The following is a 25801-nucleotide window of genomic DNA, read 5'->3' as shown; positions in this document are numbered from 1 at the left end:
GTTTATGAATCATCCTTTGAGTTATTCGTACACTATTTATTTATGATCAGAAATTAGTTTTAAGAAAAGAGCCCTTTTTAGAAATAAGCTTCTAATGAAACATTTTCTTGCCTTACCTAATGATTTGAATACATCAGGGCCAGCATATTTGCCATCAAAGTATACTGTGTTGTTCTGAGAGTCAAAGGCACGGCACATTCTGATAAATACAACCTCTAAAGACCCTAAATGAAATGAGAAAAGATTTTTCAATGGCAGCATTAGATCTATCTTAAACAAACAACAGGTTTCAGGTTGCTTTTAAGAGTCTTTCTTGTTCACTAAGGACTTCTTGTTATGGGGTGTAACTTCATTTTCGATCTTATATATTACGTATATAAAATTAATTCCATCCATTTAGTATATATAAAACTGATGGATTTACTTATTTATTTCAATAAGCAAAATACTCTGGGCAGATTATAGTGCTACGTAAAACAATAAGAATTTTAAGAATAAAGAAAACAGTGTACAATTTCTTGAACTGCCTAGAATACTATACACAGCTGCCTTTGGTACTAAAGTGTTTCATGGACTTTTTTTTAATTATTCCAGTGGCATCGAGACCATTCTGTCCTTATATAGCCCCAAGATTAAATTAGCGGTTTGACTGTGAGGGCAGCACAGACCAGTTGTTATGTGATTTGATTTGTTAAGTAAAATGTGCCTCCAAGTATTCTGAACACAAGCAAATTAATAGCTCCAAAACGGCCAATTCCGACAAAGAAGCCAACTCCCGCAAGCGTCAAAGACACAGCCACCCTTGAACCTTACGCTAAAGAACCTGTTTTTTAAAACGAAAACAGAAAGAGGGAGTAATAGTAACAGCACCAGTCAGACTGAAAGAGAAGCGGGAAGAATTCAAGGTCCTAAAATGACGCTGGAAGGAAGAAAGTGGATTAGAAGATACTGATGACCCAACCCATGTTCTGTCACTGCCTTCAAGACCAAAAATAGAAGGATTTTCTTCACTTATCATGGTCATTCCCATAAAGGGTCCTTCTAGGCAAAGCATTCATTGTGGAGGCAACCAGCCACATTACAATCCCAATTATGCGTCCCACTACTTTTTAGACTTCTTCCTCGAGTCCCAAAAACCTGTTACGGAGGGAAAGGCGAAACCACAGCACAACCCTTTTGGTTGGGTTGGCAAGATCTGCCCAGCAGGAGCCACCTCATGTTTCCTCCATCATTGAAGGTCTTTGCTCAGTCCCCCCTCCCCAAATATTCTTGACAACTCAGCCAATCATTCAATTGCACTTCTTTAGACGGTCAGTCTTTTGGGTTTCCCTAAGAACTTTTCAGCATCACGCCACAAATAATTATTCTACTTCTACGGGAGAGATTCTAGAATTAACTTCATGGGTGAAACGAATGTGGATTTCAGCACTTGACTTACAGTCGCATAATTTCCTTCTCTGGATTCTTCTATATCGCCAGGAAGCAACACATGATTTCCCCAAAGGCTAATGTTACATCCTTTGTGCAGTAAATTATATGATGAACAAGGATTTCAGTAGATTTAAGGCAGCCTTAGTTAAGTTTAGCAAAAACACTCTCTTGGATAACGAACTGAGTTTCTACTTTTCATGTTTTATTCATTTTAAAGGGCTTGTTCCTGACATTTTTTAAATTTAACTCTGGTTTTTTTTAGCAGCAATTACTAGTCCTCGCAAATACAGCAATGTAGCAGCCCATGATTGACAATAGTTGAGTGGAAAGCTTTTAGTTTTAGCTTTTAGGAAGATTCAATTTCCATCGTAACCGGCGTTGCACAACCCCTCACACAAGCAAAACTGTTTAACAAAAGGCACATACCTGCTTTTAGAAGCACAATTTGATCGTTTTGGCATAGTTCCATAAAGCCATCGATGCGTTTGGCAAACTCCACCACATACTGTATTGCTTCTGTTATCTTCACTGCACATAACTGCCACATTATCTCTCTCTGCTGTGGGAGAGAAAGAAGACCAGCTACTTCACAATGTTTGCTAAACTTCTCCCAGGAAAGACTCTGAAGGATTAAATCACAGTAATACATTAGATTTATAAGGCTACCAACCCAGAAAGACTCAAGGGGGCGTTCGAAGTTAAAAACATCAGGAAAAAATACACCACCCAGTACAGGAATAACAGGGGATTGGGGGAATATACAAACAAAATTCCAACCCACCTTCAAACAGCTGCTGCCCTGTTGAAAAAGCAAGTTTTTAGAGGCCACGGAGTCCTCATATGGACAGTGGATGAGCAAATGACAGGACAAAGTATTTTATTTATCTATCTAAGTAAGATTTTTTGGCCACCCATCTCATTACTTGTAATGGTATGAGGGAATGACCTTGGGAGATGGGAGGAAGAGCCGTGGACCGGACAACCGGTGTGCAAAAAGTATCTCAGTCCACAGAAGGAGAGGAGGCGTGGGAAGCACCTCAGAAGGGACCCTCTCTAATTTTCTGGAGAGTAAAGGGAAAGGAGGGCAGAAATACTTCCAGACTTGCAAGATTCTGTTAATGTAACCTTGCAATAAATATAGAGCTAGGATTCATGGTTGTGGTTCTTCTCTGGACTACCTAAAAGAGTTAACAGTACTGCTATTTTAGTCAATATATTTCAAATTTCAGAAACAGCACATATGGTTTCCATCCTGCGTGTGATTCCCTTATTTCATTTCAATTCGTAGTATAGCGGTGTTCATAAATATTTCAAGAATAGAGATAAACCATTAGGGTCTATCATTTCTATCTCTTTCTTTTTCTTTTTTTAACTATAGAAAATCATAAATAGGTACCAACTAATGTTGCAGAGACATAAAATAATGGGAAGCCATGTTCTGAATAAAACTTGCAAACAAGGGCCAGGAAATGGAGCTTTAAGAGTGCAAATATTATATACATCATATAAACATTTTTACATTTTTAAAAGCATCTCTGAGCTGAAGATGCTGGGGAAGCCCTGACCCATCCAATGGCTGAAGGCTGTGTGGGGCTGATCCCCAGCAAGAAGAGTCCCTGTTTGTTCAGTGAGGGCCTTGTGATAGCTCTGGATGGGGCCCCCTCCCAAAGACAGGGGTCCGAGACTTGGGGCTCATCCTGCACTCACAGCTCCTGCTGAACAAGCAGGTGGGAGCCAAGGCTGGCGAGGGAGGGTGCCTTTGCCCAGTTTAGGCTCATAGGCCAACTAGGGCCCCATCTGGAGCCCTGGTACCACTGACTCACACACTCAACACCACGGGTCTAGTCTCCTGAAACATGCTCTCTGTGGGGCTGCCTTCCAAAATGCCCCAGAGACTTAATCTGGCATACAACATGGCAGCCAAGATGCCAGGTTATATTGCAGAAACATAACACAGAGTCTCTGATTGCTGCTCTCGTTGCCAATCGGTTTCCAAGTCCAGTTCAAAGTACTGGTTTTGACTTGAACGGCACTACGGCTTGTTTGAGATGTTTGTTTATTTATTTACCAGGTCACCCCCCCTTTTTTTTTTGGTTTGGGGGTTTATTTACATCGCATTGGTATTATTTTTGATTTTAATCCTGTACTGCAAAGCCTAGGGAGCTGGGGGGTTTACCTCTACGCCACCAGTCATTAAAATAAACCAACCCATCGGCCAAGAAATACCTTGCTCTGGTAGTTCTCGATTTCTTCCTGTAGAAAAGTTTGCCACGTTATCTGCTGTAACTCCTCCCTCAAGTACTGGCAGGTTTCCATATGTGACTTAGAGATATTCTGCGCAAGATGTTCTAAAAACCAGAAGTTTCATGCATTAACCAAGATGCTTCAGAGATTTCTTGGTGTGCCTTCTGCCTGGCTCACCAGTAAGCTGCAGTTGTCATTAACAGCAAATCTGTACAGGGCTGAAATGAGCTTCTTAACGTCCGTTTATATTTTTTTCACTGTGGCTTCTAGTTCTGACAGTCGCTGTGAGTGATGAATGACTGGATTTAAGCAATTCTGGCTAAGCTGGTGTTTCTCGGCTTTAACCCATGAACGTGCAGCACTGCTGATTGCCAGTTGACTGGTTCAGCTAGCCCAGGATTTGTCTGAATGACACCATTTCTCATCCTTTGAAGAGGAAAGAGGGGCAAGGGAGGGGTGGGGGGGACCCATAACACCTGTACGTTTCTGCATGCTATTTCAATGCTGTTCAAAGCATCCAGATCTTTCTGAAGAAATGGCATAAGGAGCTAGCCAAGTATGGATAACATATCCACTGTTTATACTGTGCTGATTTCCCCCCCACCCGGTGAAATAGTACCCCATATTACCTGGGAGAGAGAGGCTGTTATTGCTATGTTCATCCAAGAAGGAACAATGGCTTAGGCTTAAGGTAAGCCCATTCTTAAAAAGTAACTGTCACGCATGGAGGCTTGTTCTCCAAACAGATGTCACAGGTGGCAAATGATAAATAATTTTCACCACCAAAAAACACTTCTGTTGGCTGTGATTTGGCAGACAGATTCACATCTCACTTCTGTGTGTAAAGGGGCTTTCTACACGCTAGCAAATTTGCAGCCTCCAAATGAAACCAGATGAAGAAGCTAAATTTCATAAGCCCTTCAATATGGGAATCACAGAGATCTGCTCTCCTGGGTTCTAACTATTCCTCTGTGGAAATGAACGAGAGTCACGCAAGAACACAGTAAGGTTGTATCCTATTGGGATAACAGAAGTATTTGGATGTTCTGCATTGTTCATCGTGTCTCGGATGAGCTTGGGATGTGGTGAGGGTAATTTCTGGCTGTAGAGTACTGGAAATTCCCTGTCTGTTGACCACCTTGACAAAAATGTTGCATGTTAGGCCATCATTACTGCTTGGGAAGAGCTGGCTCCGTGTTTCTCGACCGTGGCAACTTTAAGATGGGTGGACTTCAACTCCCAGAGTTCCCCAGCCAGCTGGGGAACTCTGGGAGTTGAAGTCCACCCATCTTAAAGTTGCCAAGGTCGAGAAACACGGAGCTAGATGTTCAGCTCCCTTCCAGAAAGCAACAAATGCTGCTATAACCCTTTGACACAGCCTTGCAGACCAACAAAAGATAGAACAGCCAATCCATTAACCCACAAAAACTTGTTTGCAGCCCTGCTGGGATGGGGGAACCACCCAACTGCTCTTCCCAAGCCAGAATTGTCTCAAGAGTCAAGGACTGAATTCTAGCACTGGAGACCCTCTTGAGAGAGGCGTGTTGCTTTTCCATCCAAACGTAACTACGACAGCAGCTACGGGAGAGGTTCCCCCCCTGTATTATTACCTAATTCTGCCATGGACACAGTCGGAGAAGTCTCTCCATTGGTAAAGGAGCAGTATGGAAAGAAGCCTGTTGCGGGTGTGTAGTCACAGATCGGTTCTGGTTTGATGCCATTAATATCAAGCCCCGACTGGTCTGGAGAAGGTTGTATGTCTAAGTAGAAGCTGCTGACCGCAGAGTCGGCTTTGCTACCTTCTGGGGGGTGCCCATCAATGTAATTACTGAGGTCATCGTGCAGGTCCGTCAGCCCATTAGCCGTGATGCTGTAGGTCGGGGTCAGTGGCTCCGCTTCTCCAGGGGGCTGCTGGTGGTCTCGCTGCTGCTGCTGCATCCGATGCTTCTGCACCTCTGCGTACAAGCTGTCCCTCTGCTTTTTGGACATGCGACCAAACTTTACAGCTGGAATATATTCAAAAGCAATAGACCTGGTCACCCCCCATCACCACCAGATCAGCCGAGTAGATGAGTCGTGGGGCTTTCGAGGAGCAGCAGGAGGCGGCTGCGTTAAAAGCCTTTGGGCGCATCTGCATAGTTATGCCGTTTACAGCACGTGGGTCTGATCCTACACGTAAGGAACTTGTATCCTGGAAATTCAGAAGCTGGCTGTCATTCGGGTGTACTGGCTGTAGTCAATTTCTGAATAGCATAACGTGGGTGTGTGCTACCTATCAAGGCCGTGGGAAATATTTCAAAGCAGCGCTGCCCAAAAAAATATTCCAGAAGCTGCATCTCTTTAGCGTTTCGACTGAAGCTTCTCCCCAGCTTCTGCCCCAACAAGGAACGTTTCTGCTCAGCCTCTCTGTAAAATCAAGTGTCTGTCCGGGCTGAGAGCGAGGACAAGCTCTACCAACACTTCTGAATGACATGGCTGCTTTAATGCTGTGAGAGGGTGTGGGGAGGCTGGGGAGGGGAGGGGAGGGGAGGGGAGGGGAGGGGAAGGGAAGGGAAGGGAAGGGAAGGGAAGGGAAGGGAAGGGAAGGGAAGGGAAGGGAAGGGAAGGGAAGGGAAGGGAAGGGAAGGGAAGGGAAGGGAAGGGAAGGGAAGGGAAGGGAAGGGAGAGTGGGCAGTAACTTAGACAAGACTTGGAAATTCCTCTTGCAGTTTCCAAGATTGCTGACAAGCCCACATAGGCAGGCAACATTGGGAAGCTAGAACTACACAGACTTCAAAGAGGCATCTTTAATACTCATCTGGGGTCAATACAGATCTTGGGAACCGCAAGAGGAATTTCCCAGCCTCCCTTATTAGCACGTTCATTAAGGCAGAGTCTCTTTGAAGGATCTGAAAGGCTTCTCCCCAGCTTTCTTCCCACCTGGGCTGAGCTGCCCTTTACGAGAGAAGCTGCCAATTAACTCCCCTCCCCTCTCTCCTCTGCCTTCCATTCCTTTCTCAACCTCCCCACACCTTCTTACAGATGCTTGAAGGAGTATTTTGCTCCGGGAACACACTTTACAAAGTATTTCCTGCAAATGTTTTGTGCAGTCCCTTTATCAAGGCCGTGGGTAAGCTGTAGAGCAGGTGTTTCTCAACCTCAGGAACTTTAAGATGCGTGGACTTCAATTCCCAGAATTCCCCAGCCAGCCATGCTGGCTGGGGAATTCTGGGAGTTGAAGTCCACGCATCTTAAAGCTGACAAGTTTGAAAAACAAAGCTGTAGAGGAATCTGAGGTGACGATTCATATGGGGACAAAAACCAAAAGGGCAATTTTACTATGAAAAAACACGGATCAAATCTAAATTTCAGCCAGATAAAAAAGTACAAATGTATTTAACGTGCATAAGAGTTCTACATTTGGGATTCCCTGAGCAAAAGGTAAGATTTTTTTGGATCACAGGAACCTGTAACTCTGGTGCCATTTAAAGGCGAAAATTTTCAACGCTGTTGGGACTATGACACGTCTGAACACCCAGATTTCCGTATACATCTGCCAGGTAGGTAGGTAGGTAGGTAGGTAGGTAGGTAGGTAGGAAGGAAGGAAGGAAGGAAGGAAGGAAGGAAGGAAGGAAGGAAGGAAGGAAGGAAGGAAGGAAGGAAGGAAGGACATTTGAAGTTGGTGGCCAACATGACAAGGGATGTCTCTGACATCCTATGAAGCTGCACTTCGTGGAATAAAGAAAGCTTCTTTCAGAGGAATATACATCAGTGGCTCCATATGTTAAATGCAGTTGTTGCGGTATCGGATGACACAATAACATTGGGATAGCTATATGCACACGGGCACACACGGGCATGCAGGGAATTAACAACCCTGAGGGCTACTAAGCGTAGGGCATTTCAAGATGGATTATTCAGGAATGGGACAAGCAAGCAGAGGCTAAGGAGTGTCACGCATACAAGACAGCTGACCTGAACTAGTAAACCTCACCATCTCGAGACATCCCCACAGCCAGGCATTTTTGCAACCGACAGTGTTGGCAGCGGTTTCTACTCGTTCGATCGATTAAACAGTTTTTCTGACGAGGACAGGAATAGGTGGCGTTACTTTGCTGACTCCTCCTGAAGAAACCCTGTCAAGCAGGACCAAAAGCGAACGGTGAGAGCCGGAAGAGTACCGTAGCCCATTTTGAGGGCAGCTCCCGCTTTGAACAACATCGTGATCTTTGAGGGAAAGGCCCACCAAGGGTTTTCCAAAGGTGGGCTGTAAAATACATGACCGAGGTAGGATCCTATCGTAACAGGGCTGTGCGGTTCCTATTTTCCATAACAAAATGCATTGTTTGAGGTAAATGCCCAGGTCCATGCCCTACAGCTGAACAGTATCTGAAAGTATCGTGGGCAGCGACAGAATCAGCTTTTATGAATGAAAAAAACAATCCCACCCTTCAAATCAGAGGCATCACTTCTGGGCATTCCTTCCTCCATCTTTTCTCGCAAGACTCCTGTGAGATAGGCTGGGCTCTTTTAGCTACCGCACAATACTCTTTTGTCCAACAGCGCTAGACCAAAACTGAACTGGACATGCCACCAGAAGTCAGCTAGTCAACTTCTGTGGCTTCCAGGATCAATCCCATTTGCACAAAAGTCTCTTCGTAGAAGCGCATCTACCACAAGTCCACGCAAAGCCAAGACAGCAGCCATTTGGGCTGGCCAAACGGAGGAGATACACTGACCTTTTTTTTCTTTTTGGGGGTCTAAATCATTTTCTCAAGACAAGGCCAATGAATTGGTCTAAAGGAGGAAATTGTTTAACTTCCTCTTCAAAGAAAATAAATGCCCATCTTTGACTTGTGGGCGGCGAAGGGATGCTTCTGTTTTCTTTCTTCCCTCCACTGCTTGTGGAACCTGGCAGAGATGTGAACCACCAAGCTTGTGTTTGGTCTTTTGACAATTTTCATTTAATGAATTGATTCCTACAGTTCATTAACATGCCCACTTCCACTTCTGTATACACATATGTCTTAATTAGCTGCTCATTGGCTGTTTAATTACAAGAAAACAGCTGACAGCTGCCTTATTGCATTCTAGTGGCAGACATTCTGAAAGGGATACACACCAGCCTGTGACAACAAAGACTTATTCATAATCTCATGATTTATAGCTAACACTTACAGATTTCCATGTATCATTACCTTTCACAATATTCCAATAATTGCCAATTAGGAACCAGAGAGTTGTTTTTTCCTTATCCTATGAATTTTCTAACCCAAATTCTGAATTTTTAAAACAAACCTACTTAAAAAAAAAAAAACTCTATTCCACTCACAGTATAGAGATTTGGGATCACTGAGCAAAGAATTCATCTTCTATCCTAGAAATTCACCTTCGGCCCTGAAAATAACATCCCAGAGAATGACTGGTTTATGCTCAGAGGTCCTGTACGCCTAGCCCTGTTTCATGGAGGACCATTCTGGATCTGAAAGATGACAATTTAACTAAGGCATCCTCTGTTTGAAGGTCTGGCCAATCCAACTCCAATTTAAAGATTCCCCCAAAGCAAGAGCAGGGTGTTATGCCATGAAGATGAGGTCGCCTGCTGAAGATCCTCAGACAACACTGTACTTGCTTGCCATCCCCGCCATCCTATCAAAATCAAAATGTCTCTGGCAAACTGGCAGATGCCCTCAAAGGCCAACCTCTGCCCACCCTACCCAACAGACCTCTTAAAGGACAGAACGTTGTTGCTCCTGAAACGGGCTTTGTCTTGAACAGAAAAGTGAGAGCATACGGACAGTGAAGGCTTGTATTAGGGGCATTAAGAAAGATTTTCCAGGGAGCATTTCCCCCTAGCAAAACAATACAGCCGTGATCGTTGCACTTTCTAGAAAGAAATTTCAGGAAACAGAGAAAGCACTCTTGGAGGCTCAGGACAGACGTTGATCCTGCTTAGAAAGTTAGAAATTGAAGAAGAATCAAAGGGAACCTTTAGTGGCATGTCAGCCAATGTCAGGACACAATAAAGCATCATCTGCTTTGCTGCTACAAACTGTTGTTTCCCTACAGAATTCAGAAGAAGTAGGACAAAGAGTAACAGTACAACGGGTAGCACCTCAATGCTACAATTGCTGAAATTGTGTACCCAATTAACTCACTGAAATTTAGCCAAAAGTCATTCAAATATACGCGGGAGACCCTTTTTTAATTCAAGGTTGGGATGGACAGTAAATGCATCCTACAGATACTGCAGGAAAGGTTCAGTCAATTACATTCTCAAAAAAAAAAAGCAAATCATGATTTCCAACGCTGCTTTTCTCTACAGCAGATCTAGCTACAATGGAATAGCGTCCCGGGGTCACAAGGAGGAAGATGCTATTTGCTGGAAGGTGCTTGTGAAAAAAGTTAATGCTTTGGGTTGGAAAAGCAAACACTTGAATCGCTGTAGGAATCCAAGTGGTTTCAATAAAACTTTGCAGGCACATGGCAACTTGAGATGTTTCACAGTTATCAAGACAGGGGCTATTCAGCTTTGGGGATGCAACCTATAACCTTCCCTTTTTCCAAACAAATCCTTCTCCCACTCCCTCCCATTTTAAATCAACCAAAGTTTGCGACTAGAGTTATGCAGTTGAGATGGATGGCTATATAAACCAAACTAATAAATAAATCAACCCTTTGTGTTGTAGTAGGCAAAAATACAGATGTATTTCTTTGTTAAATTCATAGTCAAAGACCAAAAGGAGCAAAAGTGAGGGAGATTCAAACAGCTCTCATCCTAATGATATGCAGAGATTCCTAAAAAAACATGGTGGTTCTCTCAGGCCTTAAGACAGGCTAGTTACAGAGTCCCCATGGTTTTGTTTTTTTAATTGGCAGTATATTGTCTTCTGGCTGGTTGTATTTTTTTTCCTATACTGATACAAATACACGCACACCAACACACACACACACACACACACACACACACTGTTTTAATGATAAGCCACCCAGAGATGTTAAGGAGTTGGATGGCCTCAAAATTGAATAAAATAAATAAAATCCAAAAAGCCCCCCCAAAATAGTGAAAAGCTGAAAAAGCAAGTGAATAAAACATCTGCCACTAACCACTGATAAAAAGTAGGGAAATGACCAATGTGGTTCCATCACGTGGGACGCTGCCAGCCAAACTAGCTTGGACAGGGCATTCCACATCAGGTGTCACCACCACATGGGGCTAAACCTCTTGGAAAAAGAGCCTCAGACCTGGGACTTAAATTCTAGGCAGGCTGGAAGAGTTGGCATTCCATGCTGTGCTGGGAACCATGAAAAATAATCCTTGTTAATCTATCATGGCTTCAACTGATGGTTTTGTTGGCATCTATCGGAGTACAGGGCAAGAAGGGAGAACGCAGCCATGCTCACTTGCTTTGACACACACACACCCATCCTCCAACTCATCTGGAGAAGCAACACAAGTACAACAGATATCAACTCTCCAATCTCATAGGGCTGTATTAGTGATACAGGTAGTCCTCGGGTTACGTCCATTCGTTCAGTGACCGTTCAAAGTTATGACAGTGCTAAACAAGGGGGACTTATGACTGGTCCTTGGAGTTCCAGCTCTTGCAGCATCCCTGTGGTCATGTGATCATGATTTTCAACATTCCCCACTGGCTTCCACAAGCAAAGTCAATGGGGAAGCCAGCAGGAAGTCAGAAGTCACAGTCACGTGAGGTTCTCACTTAATGACCCATGTGATCCTCACTTAACCGGCAACCAGGACTGCCAGAACTGCTGTCGCTCAATGACGGGTCATGCAACATCGCACTTTACGACCACGTTGCTTAGTGACTGCAATTCCGGTCCCAAGTGCTGTTGTAAGCCGAGGACTACTTGTACAACAGGTAGAGAAGTTACCAAGTCCTGGCTGTTCTCTCCTTGCAATTGTACTCCAAGAAGAATAATGCCTTTGCAGGGACACCCTGAGAGTTGAATTTGTGAACCCTCCTCAAATTTAATTAATTAACTAAATTTCTCTTTAAATTCAGCTTCGCTTTTATAGAGAAGCTGTAGAAGAATTTGCAGCCATTCCAACATCCCTGCAGATATTATTTGGGGCTTTTAGGATCTGAGAACAAGTGTGAGTTGACAAAAATGTGCTTCAGGAGAGAAAACGCAACAGAAAGTTTTAAAATCCATCCATGGCAATTTATTGATTGTATGCAACATTGTTAACTGGGTTCGATATTTCATCTTGCACAGAGACAAATAAGCCTCGGTGGATAAACAGATACTTTCCTCAGGCACACACACACCCACACATATATACATACGTATAATATAAAGCTTACCTTGCAGCCCTCACAGGTAATCACACCATAATGGATTCCTGAAGATTTGTCTCCACAGATCTTGCATGGAATAATTTCAATTTGAGCTGCAACAGAAGCACGCAACCAGTTAATTATATTTTCTTTTAAATACCTTATAAAAAGCATTCCCTGATCAGCATTTGTGCATTGAAAACTAATAACCTGCTCAACATTCGACCACATTAACTATTCATTGCTGAGCTGTGCGGGTTCCCCCAGGGTCTTGTACTAATTTATGGCGGCTTGTTATATAATAGCTTTCAGGTTATTAAAATGGGTCATTTGAGAGGGTGCTTAAAAATGCACAATGTTGTTAGATTTAGTGTCTCAAAACCTAGAAGGATTGGACTCCAGAGTTCTCACTTTGGCCAAAACCGTGCTTAGAACAGAAACCACAACAGATCTAAAGAGCGCAACATACAATTACGCTGATCTCATAAAAGCTAAATCACTACCAAAGAAGATACAGTTCAGATAAAATTCCAATAAAGCTCGATGACTCACATCTTGGCCCACTGACCAAGAAACAACACAGATTAAAAATACAGTTTTGCAGCCTTGTTTCCCTGTTGCTGGAACAGGTTCATAATGTGCCAAGCGCACCCATTTCTTGCCCTCCCAAGAACGAACAGTGGGAACAGAGTCTCCCCCAGTTTCTGCTCTCCTTCAGATGTCTTGGATTATCGGCGCCACCCCCACCTGGCCAGCAGGACCATCACATCTGGAGGGCTATAAGCGGGGGAAGATTTTCTTAGGCCAACAGATAAGCTTCCAAGTTATACAAATTGCAATTCATTCGAGGCAAATACAATTAGCTTTAGATTAGAATCATCTGGTTTATGTTTAAGGTAATGTATGGGAGGATTTTGATTCATCTACTGAGCTATTCCCACACGGATAGCCTTACAGTTCTTCTTAATGGCGTTTGGTGGTGAGGCTCAGATCTTCAAGAAGCACCTTGTAATAAATACAGCTATTCTTCGGAAGGAGAAAACCGCCACCCGCCACTCATCAATTCTTCATCAGACCTTCAAACCACCACACCTCTTTAGACTGATAGACTGTGGAAGGTTAATTCTCTTGTTTATTTCAGTATTGTTGCCAAGATCCTCTTGGTGTATCACATTCAAGCTGCTGGAAAACAAGTTCCCAGATAGCAGAGAACTGCCAGGCCTTGAGCTCGGTGGCCAACGGTTTCAGTTACAAAAGATCATGCTTTCACAGAATCATTCCTGGATTTGTGCGTCAGGACAATGACTTCATCCACCATCGTGGAACAGATGGCAAATTCATTTACGGTGAGAAGTTTGCTGATGGGAGCTTTCTCCTCAAGCACACAGCCCTTGGCATCTTATCTATGGCAAATGGGTCTCTTTTTCGTCTGCGCCACCAAAACGAACTGGTTGGACGGGGAACAGGTACAGTAGTCTTGGACCACGCCAAAGACAGAATGAATGTGGTGGAAGGAGTAGAGTCTTTTGGATCAAGGAATGGCAAGATGAGCAAGAAGATCACCATCACTGATGGTGCGCAGCTGGGCTAAAATGTTTTCATCTTAACCAACTAACCATTCCTTCCATAACTGGGTGAATTCCCTAAAAATCCTTGTGGCCCTGAGTTACGGCTGCTTTTCTACTGGCTTTCCATTTCTGACCCCTCACAAGCTGGACTGAAGACGACTTCGCAAAGTGAAATAAAACAAGCTAAAGCACGAAAATAAATAAACCAAATCTGTACCCAGGCTGGAAATGCAAAGGACGTGGCATTGGATGCAAAATCTTAGTGTGGTGAAATAGCATGGAAGCAGAAGGGCAAGATTTCGACATACAGAGCATGAATGAGCTGCATAATCCCTTCGTTTCTACATATGCTGGCAAAAGTAAACATATAAGCAAAACCTAGGAACTTATAATTGATATAGGTTGCCGAATTTAGTTTTCTTAGGGCAGAATTAGGTTTACATTTTCATACCAAGAATGTTCCTGTTCAACCCTGTATACAGTGCAGTAAAACAGTGTTTCTCAAACTTGGCAACTTTAAGCTGTGTGGACTTCAACTCCCAGAATTCCCCAGCCAGCAAGGCTGGCTGGGGAATTCTGGGAGTTGAAGTCCACACAGCTTAAAGTTGCCAAGTTTGAGAAACACTGCAGTAAAAGAACTCAAATGTCCATTAGCAAGTGATTTATGCCTTTAGTTAGTCAGGAATACAAATATCTAAATGATGCTAGATTCCAATCCTGGAAAGTACTTAGTCACTCATTTCAAGCATGTACCTGATTCTGTTTACCATTTGAGCTCATTGTACGGGTAAACAGAGAGTTAGACGGGTTGTTATGTAACCTCACCAGCCATCTTTCTCAATGGAGGCCAAGTTAATTGCCAAACATGGCAGGCCTTCAACTCTGGTCCAAACTAATTTTAATCTTGGATCTCCCATCTCCCTCATGCTACCAGGTAGTTATCCATCTTTCTGGAAGAAAGGAACTGAACCAGACCTTAGAAGGTACAGGCTATCAATTCAATATCTGCTTTCACTGTGGACTAGGGGAGCCAATTTGGCTGAAAGAACATACCCTGGATTCTCACCTTCAAAGTTTGATCCCCCCCACTTTATGACTGAGGGCAGAGCTTCTCTCCAGCTAACTAGCCAACATCTCGTGCTTGTTTTGGTGAGATTCAATTACTTGCATCTCACACACACCCCTCTTGTGCCATGGAAAAGCTGATCCATTGAGCATTTACTTGCAAATTCTTACGTCCTCCATACTGTTCTCATATTTCACGATTACTGGAAGGGGGATACAAGAACATCTCAGTTCAGGATCCAACATGCCCCCAACAGCTGAGTAACACTGAGATGGTCACACGTGCGGGGCTCAGACCTAATAGGGACCTTCCTGCTAAATCAATCCAGCAGGTCCGATGAGGAGAAAGAGTAAGTCCTTTCGGTGAACAAGCATATGGAAATCTAGAAAGGTAAGTGAATTCTGGGCTGTTGCTATCATTATCACTTGAGGTTCCTCAACCTCACACACACCCCTCTTGTGCCATGGAAAAGCTGATCCATTGAGCATTTACTTGCAAATTCTTACGTCCTCCATACTGTTCTCATATTTTATACTGTATATGTGCAGTATATATTAACTTTGGAGATGCTTATTCATTTCATGATGCTGATCTACGACTACCATAAACTTTAACTAACTAAAACACATGGGGTCTACATAAAAAAAGGCTGAACCATTCTGTGTATGTGTGGATTCCAAGGGGCAAGGCAGGATCCATCAATGAGTCAGAAATATGCTATGAAGACCAGCATAAAATTCAACCTATGCATCTCATCACTTTGCCACCAGATTCTTCTATAATTATTCTACTTCACTGTTGCTTTAACTGAAACTAGGAGCCCAGCCCAGCAACTGTGCCAGCTGGCAGATGTTCCAGATGTATGATATGGGAGCCAGACTGCAACGTAGATGTGCAGCAAACCTCAAAAATGTGGAGAATTGCCTTGGAAAGAGAAACAGCATTTGCTATCTGTGACTGTTTCCTGAAATGTAGCCACTAGTCACAAAAAAATGGGACGGGTGACGTAAGTAGAGAAAGCAGGAACAGGAGAAATATGAAAAAAAAACTGAGAAGGGTTGTATCCACAACCCTTAAATTCAAAACAATGCTTAAGCGACAATATGAACAGTTCCTATTGTAAACACATTCCCTCTGTAAAGCAAAAACCTGCATTTATCAAAAGAGACAGCAATTTCTCTTAGAAACACTGTTTTTGCTCCGAAGTCGACTGATTAAATATGCAGCTATACGGCCACTGACACTCATGCATATTTAGTAGCACAAATAAGAATTCCCCTTGTAACGCAGAGGAAGGCAACCAACTGAATTAAACATGGGCTGTTTGACTACCTAACGTCCTAATACCGGTGTGTTTTCAGCTCCATTACCTAAATAATTTTCTAGGCGCCCTAAAGTAATTCATGATTATGAGATACTCTTTCACCTAAATCATCCAGAGCTTACAACAATATTCTGGTTTTGACAAGTTCTCAGAGTGAACGTAGGGAGAGGGTGGGGGGGAATATTTCTTAAAAAGTCCGGGCACTATCTTGATTAAACATATGCTCTAAAGGAGGATCTCTGGCACCCTGAGTTTTCACTTTCTATGCTGGCTAAACCAGACTTCCTCAACATGAAGCCCTTCAAATATGTGTTGGTATACAAGCAATTTGTCTCCACATCACGCCCTTCAGCTTCTCCAGCGAACAGATCTGGGAATTAGGATTTTTCTGCAAGATGGCTTTCATTGGGTGACAGTTCCATATTAGAAAGTTCGACATCTCATCATCCTGCAGAAGTCGTTTCGTTGTCAGTGACAGTGGCCGTATTATGTAGCTTGAACCAAAAAGTAAGTATTACAATGGGGCAGAATGGGGACTCCAAGATACTGGGAACTCATAAGATGAAATATCCAAATAATAATCTCTCTCTTCCTGTAACAAAAATATTTTATGAAGTACTTTAGCTAGATTGCACCACTACGTTGCATTTATTTCAAAATATGTAACATGAGTTTCAATTAACTAATTTCCAAGATGCCTTATCAATAACAAAAAAGAGCAATAAAATAATTATTTGGATAGGATTCAGAAGCAGCGCTTTAGAATGCACTCAGAAGTTATGAACTCGGTGCCTATCTATAACTCGTTAAAACAGCTGCATCTGTTTTCAGGACGATGCAGCTGCAGCAGAAGCCTCCTCATAGCAATTGGGGGATCCTAGGAAAAAGACGCGGCTGCTTTAATGAGACCAAGACAAGGGCTGCGTTCGCATTCTCACATATCCCGTAACAGGCCTTCTCAGTTGAATCGGAAGCACTGGCAGCTTGAACACCAACATATGACCCAAGAAAACGGGATAAGCAATAAAATCAGCGGCAATGAAACCAAAGTTACTGTCGGCGAAAAGGAAAAAGGAAAAAGCTAGGCAAATCCGTTTAATCATGCACATAGGCACGAAAAGTGCCCAGTGAGCAACCCTTAAGTGTTACAAACCGGTGTGCGATGGCAACTTCCTCCCTCCACACAGGAGTGACCCAGAGACCAGCAATTGCCACAAGAGGACATGATTAACTATACGCATTACAGTTCTGCCCATCCAGATGTATTCAGGTCAAAGCAAACTAGCCTGTCATCATTAGGCTAATGAAAAAGCTGCATAAAAACTTCCTTATACCCAAAACGTGCATTTGTTTGTTTGTTCGGAAAGTTTACATGGCCACCCATCTTAAATAACTTTGGGCAGCTGACAAGCAAAACACAGGGAAAGAAACACAATAAAAACGTTGTCAACGAATCGAAAAATACCATTAAAAAATAATCAGGATACAGGAAACAATTACAGTGGCAACTTTATTAGAGCAACAAGAATTTTGCTCTATGATAGACATCATTCATATTATTACTTTATAAATGAAATTAAATATAAAACCTCTCGCCGTGCAGCACATTAGAAACTAATGCTCTGTTTTTTCTGACACACAGCTTGTTCTGTGGAAGATGCGAGCTTTGTTCCCCGTGCCAGTATCTGCTCTTCTGTGAGTAATTCTGACTCCTAAAACCTCTGTAATGAGCAGTCTTCATCCAGAAGAGTTTAGAGTAGAAACTATATACGGAATTTTTTAAAATGCAGCTTGAATAATGGGGAACTTGTATCATTTCAGAGATTTCTGAAACTGAAGCTCTTTTATTTATCTCACGCTTGGTCCTTTGAACAACACGGTTAGACAAATGGCCATCTGCCAGCCTGTGCCTATTACGTTCTATTTTGATAGGATGATATTGTAATATAAACCAAGACCAGGAGATTGTATAATAGGAAGAGGAGGATTCGCATTTCAATAAATAATAATTGATGGCTGGAAAGCATTTTTAAAATATTGGTGAGCATACTGGGAAAGTTCAAGTTTTCATTTTACAAAGCAGCCTTATCATCAATTCTACATCAAGGTAACTAGCAGATGGACCCCGTTACAGCGGCGATGGGGGCACCGTTGGAAGACCTGAAGGACCAGGCTGGGGACAGATCATCATGGAGAAGTTCTGTCTATGTGGCTGCTAGGAGTCAACCATGACTTGATGGCACGTAATCAGTCAATAACTAGTTAATGTCAGAGTGGATATAATATCACCAGCACTCCATTATCTTTTTTCTTACTGCCTTTCGACTGTGTGTCAGCACCCATTTCACAAGGAAAGAGAACTTTGCTGTCCAGGGGAGATGCTCCCAGGCCATGGACCAAAGTCACGCAAGATATATTTGGTATCTTAAGAAATCCATGGTTGGGCAAAAGGCAACCACAGGGTGCCAGGCACAATATTAGCTGGGCTGTGCCACGGCTGGTAGTGAAGGAAGTGTAGCTGCGCACAGGGGTGTCTGCAGGGTGTCAAGATGGCAACTGCAACGATGCAATCCAAACTTCGCTTGTTTTTTATGGGTGTCCACATAGAGTATGCTCATGCTGAGGCTGGAGGAGGAGGAGTACCTCCGAAGACAAAGGATCAGCAGATGGGAGAGGTCAATGCTGGCTTATCAAAGAGATGAACTCTTATCCATCATGCAAACATTCCAGGAAGAGGAGATTCAACACTTTCAGAAAGACCCCACCTTAATGAACTCCCTAATAAAGAGGGCTGGAGGGTTCCTCTCTCAGTTGTCAAGCTACTGTACTTTAACTCCCAATTCTTGGCATTAGGACTTATTCATGAAAGCCTGCACGAATATCGCTTCCTGGATAAGTGCTCTGCAGCCAAAGCGCATGGCGGAATGTCTAGGTTTAATCCAGAAGTGAAGGAACTCTGAATCCCAGACAGAGGTTTATGAATGTGCTTATTGCCATTCTTCTGATGTGCCCAGAGAACGTCACGGGCTCTTCCTACCATTTTGTTGAAATAAGATGCATGCTGAACACTTGGTGATATAAGAAATTCAGCACATTTTATCTTGGATATGACTAATAGCTAGACTGAATTTTTATAAAATAATGCAATACAAGACAGGTCATTCAAGAGATGAGGTAGGTAGGTACTACCTCAGCAACAGCAACCTTATATTGTAAGGATATCACAAGCAAAGGCGATATAGATTCCTGTTAAATGAGAAAAAAAAGGGGGGGAGAAATACTGTCCGTGACCATTAGATGTCACTAGAGTCAATGAAGTTGGTTAAGGAAAAAAAACACTTAAATGCATGTCCTTAAAGTACTTGGTCCTTATGGATCATCCCTGCAATAAATAAAAAGCAATTCTGGGTTTCTACCTCTTCGTGTTCTCTCCTTTTGCAAGAACCTTGCGGTGGGCACGCTTCCAAATCACTTGAAGGTCTTTCACATACTCAAAAGGAGAAGCAATCCAGAGGCTAATTGGAGATATTTTACAACAGATTAATCATGTTGTTGTACCTCAATATCCTCTGTGACCTTGCCAGGGATTCTGGAGCACCCTTTCGAGAAGGGGCGAGTACCAACAGAACCAGGACTGCCACAAGATGCTTTGCTGGACGATCCTGGATCACAAAGGTGTATTGGAAGGGGATACATGAGGTCAGGGCAGCCGTAGACCAGGAGTGAAGCCAAGAAGCTCGACCAAAACGGGGTGGAAACGCGAAGGGAAGAAAGCAGGAATGCCACAAGAAGGTGGGCGGGTCAGGAGGCTATCGGACTGGCCTTGTGGCAAACAGGCAGGCCGACACGTGTAAAAATGAGAGATGCGCCAGGTGGAGTCAAGACCGGGTGTTTCCCAGGCAGAAGCCCAACCCTATCCTGAAAGGAATCTTACCTGGGTCGAGACAGGAAAGAACCACGGCTTAGGAAGGAATTAAAGCTCCACCATCAAGCCCATGCTTGTGTGCAAAGGCCCGCCCTTTCCTTCCTCAACGCTCCAGCTGTGGCAAGAAAACTCCTCCCTGCAGTCCGAGAGAGCTGCACCCAATCAGAGCCCTTCTGAACACAGAAGGGCAAGCCCACCTTAGTTGCCCCCATTAATGCCCACGGTTATCAGGCTCGAGAAACAAGCAGTCCAAGTGTCTTCTAAGAGCTGCGTCCTGCTAAGGGCTGTGTGTGTGAGGCAGACAGACAGACAGACGGAACTGGCTCTTCTTTCTCGAGCAGCCCCTGAGCGTCCTTGAATACAGAAGAGGCTCCATGTCTGAATCCAAAACTGGTTCTGGACTTGTGCAAGTCACTCCGACAGCCTGGCCTGCTGCCCTCCCGCTGCGTGGGCTTCCACGCCTGTTTCTCAACCATCGTGGCCAAATCCGTTGAGACAGGGCCAGGCTGCGGGCCCAACCCTGATTGCAGAACTGCGAGAAGACTCTGCAGCTTTTGCTCCCCAAGAATTAGGGCTGCTGCCCGTCGGCCACACTTCTCCTCATCCTCCCTTCGCAAAAGCTGGCTCTGACCGCTTGGCACCAGGAGTCCCGTCCAGCAAGTACTATGCGCTGTTCTAAAGCACACCCGTGACTCATCCCACTCCGGCTTAAAGTCCTGACTGTGAAAACTCTTCCAGCAAGAATTTCATTCTCCACTTAAAAAAGAAGGAAAAAATGTCTCCAGGCGTTGAAGAATTCCTGAAAATATGAATGCGGTTAAAACAGAAATAGAAATAATTATTCTTAGTTGATCTGCCATATGTTTCAAGGCCTGGGGCTAGCAGTGTCATAAAGACTCGGCTACGTGCAAAAGCCCATCAACGCTTTGCAGCCTCGGCGGCTTCCAAATTTAAAAGCCTTCCTCTCTGCCCTCCGCCTTGTGCAATGCTGGGCTTTGCCGAGCACGAAACAACGGAAGGGTTTTTTTCGCCGATGCACACTTGCTGCCGTTTGTATGGTTCAGCTTGTATCGTTATCACTGGTGGGGATGCCCAACGAGAACGGGTTGAAATGACATCTTTAATTAGAGCAATGCGGCACGCAAGTGCAAAAGATTTAAAAAGTCTCAAAGGGCACATAAGAAACCATCTTTTCTACCGGACGCAAAAGGTCAAGTGTTCGCTCCCCCAAATGAGAAAGTTTTAGACCAGCCTTTCTCAACCTTGGCCACTTGAAGAGGTGTGGACTTCAACTCCCAGAATTCCCCAGCCAGCTGTGCTGGCTGGGGAATTCTGGGAGTTGAAGTCCACACCTCTTCAAGTGGCCAAGGTTGAGAAGCACTGTTTTAGACAGTTATTGATGGTAAAAAGTAGGTATTCTCATGCAAAACATTTCAACAGCACGCAATCTGATGTCCTCCAGAAGTCTGGGCTGAATCCTGCTAGGATGGTAATGTGCAATTGAGTGTAGGTTTCAGTAACTACATGGGGATGTACTTGGTTAATTAAATTGATGCTACAGTTGAATTTGTTCCCGGATCTAACCAAAAAACAAAATTCTTCAGGAAAACAGGCTGACCCCTTGCTATTCCTCACTGCCATGAGCATTTTAGCTCTTCGGTAAACTGATGCCGCGTTACTTTCCAAGCAAGATAAAGTTAATTTTAATATATTGAACACCACCTAAATCTGTTTAACGCCAGTCTCCAAAATGACAGCGGCCCTGTAATCTGCCTTAGATAAAGAAAGTGCTGAGATTAGTGATTGCATAAGTCCATCACCAAACACAGGAACAATAATCAGATCAAGTTTATTTGTGCACAACGACTATTAGAATCAGCTGACTCTTTAAAATCCAGTTTAATGTTGGCAAAGGAGCCTTTTACACAGAACCCATCTGAGACTGGACAAACAGGATGTTTACCAGGAGAATTTCTTTTTTCTTGGGGGTTTTGCCATCGACCCAAAAGTTACTAAAATGTAGAAGAGGCTTAATTGTACATAAAACAATGCATCACTGCTAAAGGAACAAGAAATGAAATCCTCCCATTTCAAGGCTGTAACAAAAAAAAACTAATAATAATGTAGCAAGTCAGTTTGCCATTAAAAATAATTATTTATCGAGAGAAGAATCTGAAAGAAAGCAAACTAGTTTTACATTGGCCCAAAGGAAGAAAGACATCATTGTAACAGGCATGGGAAGAGGGGAGGCAGTGAATCTTCTGTTCAAAATCATTTCTGATTCTGTAATATTTAGGATGCTTTAACTGATACAAAATTGTTGCATTGTGGCTTGCTAAGTTACAGCACAGAAACAATGAGGGATCCCAGGGTTTTGTCTCAGAGTAATTAACTGCATGGTGGAAAATCTCTGCGTATGATTATCAGAAAGGGGTGAGTCTGAGACGCCCATATTCAGAAGTTCTTTGCCTTCGGGGCTACCGAAAAATGATTATCTTCGAAAAGAAAGCCGGTTTTTAGCTGTTCATATGCATTATTTGCTCAGTCTGCCGTTCAACGAAAGAGAAAAATGCATTCATATTTTTGGCAATACTGGTGCAAAGAGCGTGGCGGATGTTTATGGCAATAGTGTCATAAAGGCCGTCTATCGAGACCCTGGCATTGCAGAGGCGTGGCTGGCAATCTGATGCGTTGCTCTGCATCCAACGACCTGGGCTGCGCTTCATTGTTCCAAGGATCAAGGGGGTCGCAAAAGGGGTGTTGGGGGACGAGCTCTTCCCTCGAACAACATACAGATCTTTCGTGGCCCGAGCCTCAGCGAAGGACAACGGGTATTCCGGTTCTCTTTCCAGCTACATTATAAATCCCGCTGGAGAAGCCCTTGAGCCAAGGCACTGTTTTTTTCGCATGACAATCCCGATGTGATGTTGAAAGGGAGGTGTTACCGCGTAATTCAGGACAGAGGAGGACAGAGCCCTAACGGTGGGGTAACAAGCGACACTTCCGACGTCTAAAGGCCCCCTTGAATCTTCTTGACGCTTTTTCCTCATTATCGGACCCCTGCCCCTCTCGCTTCTGCCACCCTCCGAAATATGCAATATAAATAACCACAGCACAGAAAAACTGTTTCCCATCCCTGCACCTGAAGCCAAATCAAGCTAGTGGGAGAAAAGGGATTCATAACCGATCTTATTTCGCACGCTGTAGATTTTTGCAACAACTGAAAACAGCAGCTACGACAGCAACAGCGACAGGAAGCCGTTCATGAGATGAAAACCGCCGTTCAGGCCCACGACAAGAGACGCAGCGTGTTCGGAGCGCCAGCGCCAAATGGAGCCCATCGTCTTCCCTCAAAACGGCTACTGCAGTTTGCCCCAACTTGAGTTTCAACGGTCCTTTGGGGACATGAAGTCATTTTGTTCCCGAGTCTTAAAGCAGGCCTTGCCATCTCCTGGAAGTCACCCAGACATCTACCAGAGGCCCAGACTGGTCTCCTAACCCTGCTGCTGCCTCGCTACGCCAACCTGGCGCCCCTCACATCTGCTGCGGCTACGTCTCTCACCTCAACTAAGCCGGAAGGCCTCCGGTTGCCACCATATCGTATGCAAAGGAGATCATTACGGTGGTCCAAATGAGAGTCAAACCCACTTCCCTTCAGATGTTTTCTAGATTGCCCTACATCTGATACTAAGCAGCGTTTTACAAACTAACCAACTATAGGAGGTAAAACTTAGTAACAACACTTAACAGCCGTCTGTGTCCTTTTCTTCTGAAGAATGTTTTCCTATCTGTCGGGTCTCAGCAATGTAACACCACAATGTGGTGTTTTCACACCTTAAGAGCCCTTTTTCTGGCCTGCACCAGATCACTCAATCTGTATTTTCTCCATCACTGAATTCCAACCCAACACTAACGCAATTTTATTTTGCTTCTTCCGTTCAGCCCAGAGTTCCTTTTGGCAGATGGCTGGCCATATACGTTTATTTAAGCAATGAATAAATAAATTCTTCCACCTCACACACAATTCCAAAGGTTTCCACAAAGAATGGTAACTTGTTGGACACCAGAATAACTCCCCTCCCACAACACAGACACATGTCATGACTGACTCCCTCCACTCTCCAACCATTTCCTCTAATGTAAGGTTGGATCAGTCAACTGAAATAATGCTAGCCATTCAATGCCCAGATAATATCCAGTTCTTTTCTAATTTGACTTAAAGGCACAGAAGAAGCCTACAATGGTATTTAATGAAAATTCCTTTTGTTAACTATTAAATATGACACAGCTACTTGCTGAATATAATTCCAATTTCAAGAGAAGTCTTTCCCTTTGACCCAGGGTTGCAAATAAATGATCCAAGTCACTAATGCACCCAAAAGAAATTACTATTATGTCACATCATACCTATAATATGTCACTTTTCAACGAGATGGGTGTTGACGAATTTGATATATAATTAAATAAATAATAGTAATTTGGGCAGTATCAATGGTTTGAAGGATGGCATGCCGCTGTGATCACAAATCCCAATTCTATATTGATTTTTTTTAAAAAGTTTCCCGGGTGGCTGCTTAACTAATCAATGGCAACTTAGTGAAGGACCATTTCCAAGACTGGTCTGAGAAAACAGGGTAACAATTCCAGAAGTTGGAAGGGCCTTTAGAGGTCATCCAGTCCAATCTTCTGCTCAGTACAAAGTCCGTATGACATCTCTGGCACTCTACCTGATCCTTCACTCCACAAAGAGTTGGAGCCATCAAGGAATCTTTTTCAGGTGTGGTCATTCAAGATCCCTGTTCAAGTGTTCACAAAGTCAAGACTTGAATAGTCATCTCTTTGAGGACCTTGCCCAGTACAGACATCAAGCTGACAGGTTTGTAGTCTCCTAGACCCATCTTCTTCCCTGCTTGAAGATGGAGACCACATCTGATCCTCTCTGCTCTTCTGGGACCTTGCCAGTTCTCCAAGAGTTCTCAAGGATTACCAAGAGTGGTTCCTTCAGTATCATAGGATGCAATCCACTTGGCCCTGGAGAGTTGAATTTGTTTAAATTAGTGGCATATCTTCCCCTCGACTCTCTTAAACTGTAGAGAGTTGAAGACTCAAGTGGTGAAACCATGAGTGGCTAGAGCACCAAGTTCCTTTTGAGAGAATACAGATACAAAATAGGAGTTATAAAGTTCTGTCCTCTTATCATCAAACCATCAAGTCTCACCATGTCATTGATTTCAAAACACAGACCAAAGCACTAGTGATTTAATTAGACCTCCCAATTCTTCAATGAAAAAAACAATCACGGCCCCTCTCCTTTGAGGAACCTGAACTCAGCACATAGCCAACTCAGAATTCAACTGGGCTTGGATTTATAATGACCTTAAACAGGCCAGGAGCAGCACTAAGATTCCTAGTCAACTGAAAGTAGTTCAGTGGGTCTTCTACATGAAAACTTCCTGTTAGATCAGGGCCTATATCTACCAGTGCTTTCAAGAACCATTTCCAAGCCTCACAAATCCTTTGAAAGGATTTGTGCTTTACAGCTTCAAAAGAGCAAGATAAAATTTTGGTATATGTTGCAGCTCACAATAACACTTTTAAACCTGTAATTATTTATACTCTGCAGATTTAGGAAGCCTGTAATTACTGCTTAAGCTTTTGCCAATGTCTAGCATATTTCATATTTGCCAACACTGGCTCAGTTGAAAAGAATTAGCCACGCTGTTAAAAATCTGTTCCGTATTAGCTCCTGTACAAACAAAAAGTATGCATCACTGAGAGATCTCCATCACATTCAATTTTTAAGAAAGTCACATTCTCGGAAATTGTCAGTTCTGCTCAACAATCTGCAGGCATTTTTCTTCCAGACAGAGAAGATAAAGGATGATTTCAGCGCTGTCCAGTTCAGATTGGACCAGGCTGCTATACGGAACCCTAACTACTCTGGATAGTAAAACCATG

General features: G+C 43.5%; 1 protein-coding gene across 2 annotated transcripts in view; it reads right to left on the bottom strand.

Annotated features, from left to right (window-relative positions):
* RORA (RAR related orphan receptor A) overlaps window positions 1–25801 on the bottom strand; it is a 51768-nt gene that overhangs the window by 5710 nt on the left and 20257 nt on the right. The window contains exons 2-7 of one of the 2 annotated variants that reach the window (XM_088148312.1): window positions 11988–12073; window positions 7630–7790; window positions 5286–5681; window positions 3658–3779; window positions 1858–1990; window positions 117–224 (exon numbers count right to left, since the gene is read on the bottom strand). In XM_088148312.1, coding sequence (XP_088004438.1) covers window positions 117–224; window positions 1858–1990; window positions 3658–3779; window positions 5286–5681; window positions 7630–7651 — 781 coding nt within the window. In that variant the 5' untranslated portion in view covers window positions 7652–7790; window positions 11988–12073. The remainder of the gene's footprint in view (window positions 1–116; window positions 225–1857; window positions 1991–3657; window positions 3780–5285; window positions 5682–7629; window positions 7791–11987; window positions 12074–25801) is intronic. The other variant, XM_088148311.1, reaches the window with a different exon arrangement.

Source organism: Python bivittatus, unplaced genomic scaffold, assembly GCF_059951505.1.
Source record: "Python bivittatus isolate LINGU-HERP-01145 unplaced genomic scaffold, Pbiv_v1 ctg000530_np1212, whole genome shotgun sequence".
In the NCBI taxonomy this organism is placed as follows: domain Eukaryota; kingdom Metazoa; phylum Chordata; class Lepidosauria; order Squamata; family Pythonidae; genus Python; species Python bivittatus.
The sequence above is the reverse complement of the archived record's forward strand: the minus strand, read 5'-3'. Positions and strand labels throughout refer to the sequence as shown.